Source organism: Mycetomoellerius zeteki, unplaced genomic scaffold, assembly GCF_001594055.1.
Source record: "Mycetomoellerius zeteki isolate Tzet28-1 unplaced genomic scaffold, Tzet1.0 scaffold145, whole genome shotgun sequence".
Taxonomy (NCBI): Eukaryota; Metazoa; Arthropoda; class Insecta; order Hymenoptera; family Formicidae; genus Mycetomoellerius; species Mycetomoellerius zeteki.
In genome coordinates this window covers 672,531-675,485 of record NW_017256393.1, presented here as the reverse complement: position 1 = coordinate 675,485, position 2,955 = coordinate 672,531, and the positions used below count along the sequence as shown (strand labels likewise).

The 2,955-nt window shown below is 33.6% G+C and overlaps 1 protein-coding gene across 1 annotated transcript in view; it reads right to left on the bottom strand.

Annotated features, from left to right (window-relative positions):
• Nucleotides 1-1,745: 1,745 nt before the first annotated feature.
• The window catches only part of LOC108731914 (transient receptor potential channel pyrexia), a 6,791-nt gene continuing 5,581 nt past the window's right edge, over nucleotides 1,746-2,955 (bottom strand). Inside the window, exons 7-9 of the mRNA XM_018462470.1 lie at nucleotides 2,441-2,716; nucleotides 2,026-2,285; nucleotides 1,746-1,932 (exon numbers count right to left, since the gene is read on the bottom strand). Of these exons, the coding sequence (XP_018317972.1) occupies nucleotides 1,746-1,932; nucleotides 2,026-2,285; nucleotides 2,441-2,716 (723 nt within the window). The remainder of the gene's footprint in view (nucleotides 1,933-2,025; nucleotides 2,286-2,440; nucleotides 2,717-2,955) is intronic.

Genomic DNA, 2,955 nt, shown 5'->3' with positions numbered 1-2,955 from the left:
TGCGTGCCGCTGAAACGCCGTTGAAACGCCGTTGAAACGTATACATGGACCCCGACATACAAGCGAATTTAATACGTCATGAAAGCATCTAAATTCGCATCGCCTATGAAAGCCGGCCTCCTCTCGCGAGTCTCTTTCAACGAATTTTTCGACTCTCGCTTTTTGCCGCCGTTGTTCCTTTTTACACCGTCGCCTAAACTAAATTTTAGCTGCATCACTCTGCGAGTGCAGCACTTTCATAATTTTAATAAATTTTTAATTAGTCTCGCAAACTTTACGAATGCAATGTATCTATCGTAGCACTGACTACTGCATGATTAATATATGCTTAAAAATGAGTGCGAATATTTAAATATTTCGATATATTCGTTCTATTGCGATTCACTGTATATGTTATAATAAAGTATAATTTTATTATATTACGAAATAGAATTCAAATAAAATTCCGTTGTACCTTTTATGGTATAGATTTTTATCTTTCGTTGCATCATTAGTAGAATTCTATAAAATTATTATCCAACTCCTATACGTAATAAAGGATTAAATAGGAATACTAGAAACGAGTAAGACAGCAAAATTGCACATTTTATAGTGGGAGTTTGCTGCTGCCATACCATATACCGTTGGGAAAGAGCGTACATTTTGCAAATATACTTATCCGGCTTATAATTTATGCTCCGCAATATTTTTCGGCTGCGTAATTCTCGGCTGCTGCATCGCGAGTAATACGCGCGGCTATTTAGTAGTCGGATATATGGAGACGTGAACACGCAAAACCCGCCAGTTAAATACGTATCATGGTTGAAAAATAAAAAATCTTTAATACCGGGATATATCCAGAGGTACGACAGCGCGTGTTGCATTCGAACATTACGACGAAACGACGAAACGATCTAGCGTTTTACATACCGTTAATATCGTTAATTATCGTGTAATTCAGCTTTATCAATTATGTTTAGATTTCGCCTGATCGTCACTCTAAATTATGTTTTAATGAAATTAAAAATAGGACTCGGGTTTCTTTATGTCTTTAATATCATAAATGTATCGAAATCGTCATTACCTAAATGATAGAAGAAAAAAACAATAATGTGTAAGATCAACAATGTAAATAAATAATGAAAATTTAATTGTACCGAGCAAATTAAAATTCGTTAAACGCTTGATATAAATCATGATTATATGTAGATTCCAGGCAGATAGCTGCAAAGAATTTGAATGATTTGAACTAGTTTCGTAGTGACATCTGTATGACGTATTTGTTAGGTCTCTTTATACTGAGAAGATAAGACGGATCGCTGACTTACCATTATCTGCAAGCGTTGTGCAGGTGCATTTCGCTTTCCAACTTTTATTCTACAGAAAACTCGTTGTTTTTTATCGATAAATATTATACGTATACTGAGAAAAAAACGTACTAAATTTTAATAAATAATTTTTTAATAGTACTGATATAACATTTATTTGTAGAAAATAAATATTTGCTAATTAAAAAATAATAATAGTTCAACAAATCAAATTTATTGTTCTTGTATATGTTTACATTTAATAAATGTTCAACTAGAACTATTCAAACAAATATTTATTAAAATTTAGTACATTTTTCTCTTAGTGTACTAATAAGGTAAAATGAAATTTTTGTATAGCACTTTAATTAATGATTGTAAATATGGTATTGTTGTCTACAGGCTAACACCATGTCCATCGTACTAAAAATGATTAATGTCGCAAGTACATGCAATGTATTAAGTATTTATAAATCTTTTTTGGACAGCCTTCCTTTTAAGTCCGCGTCGTTTCGACGATCTTCGATCCGTCAAATTACGATAGTTGTACACACAATGTGTTTTTAATTCCCGGATTTGTTCCTCTAAATTAGTTAGTATGGAAGTCAGCTTCGTATCGTCAGTTTCTATGTTTTTATCCGCCAGACTAAAAAATAATACGGCGCTACGTTAGATAGTTTCAATTTCCGTTACTGTAAATACAGAAAAATGTATTTGGCACAAATTGTATAATTCGTACTTATTGTTCTTGGTGGCTAACAAAAATAAGGCTTCTATTAGATCGATGGGAATCTTAGGAGGCGCCTCCGTAAAATGACTCATATGATGGAAATAATTTTCACGAGAGACCAGCGTAATTTTTGTGGAAATATCGCATCTCGAGTGCAACAGCATTCTTAAACGGGGATGTAGCCAATTGCTACGAAAGATTCGATGTGACGTCACCCTTTCTAAATGTGCGACAAACTCCGCTTGCTTCAATAATCGACGTATGTGACCCTAATACGACAATATTAATTCCGATGCTGATTAATCCTGACTAATCTGCATATCTATTATACATGCATAGCTTAACTTTTAGCAATTAAGAGGATATCTATATTGAACGGAATGAGATCCGGTTTTATTTCTGAATATTTATATATCATACCTACCTCCTTTTCGAGACCTTGAATATCGTTGACCGCCAGACCGATCATGAGATTAATCAGAACGATACTGGCGAGCATGATGAAGACGACAAACACGATTCTGCTTGTTACCGATAGAAAATTGCTCTCGAATAGCTCATTATACTCGTACTCGCCCATCATCATTACCACAGTTTTTACGATGGCTCTCCAGAAATCGTCAAATTGATTGTTTTCGTGAAATAACACAGCAAAACTCAACGCAAATCCAACAATCAAGTAACCAAACGCCAGGAGAACCTAAAAAGTAATAAAAAGTTAAATGTATATCGTTATAATAGCAAAAGTGGTGCGAAAAATAAATTTTGATGTGATATCTATTGACACTATTTTTAAAGTTCGGATTTATTTGTCTGATTATATTCATATGCTCACATATGTAGTTAAAAAAACGTCTATTAAGCTGGCACAGCCACTTCAACACAATCAAACGCGACCTATACCACATTTTTTTGCTATTTTTTTGCTAATTTTTTGCT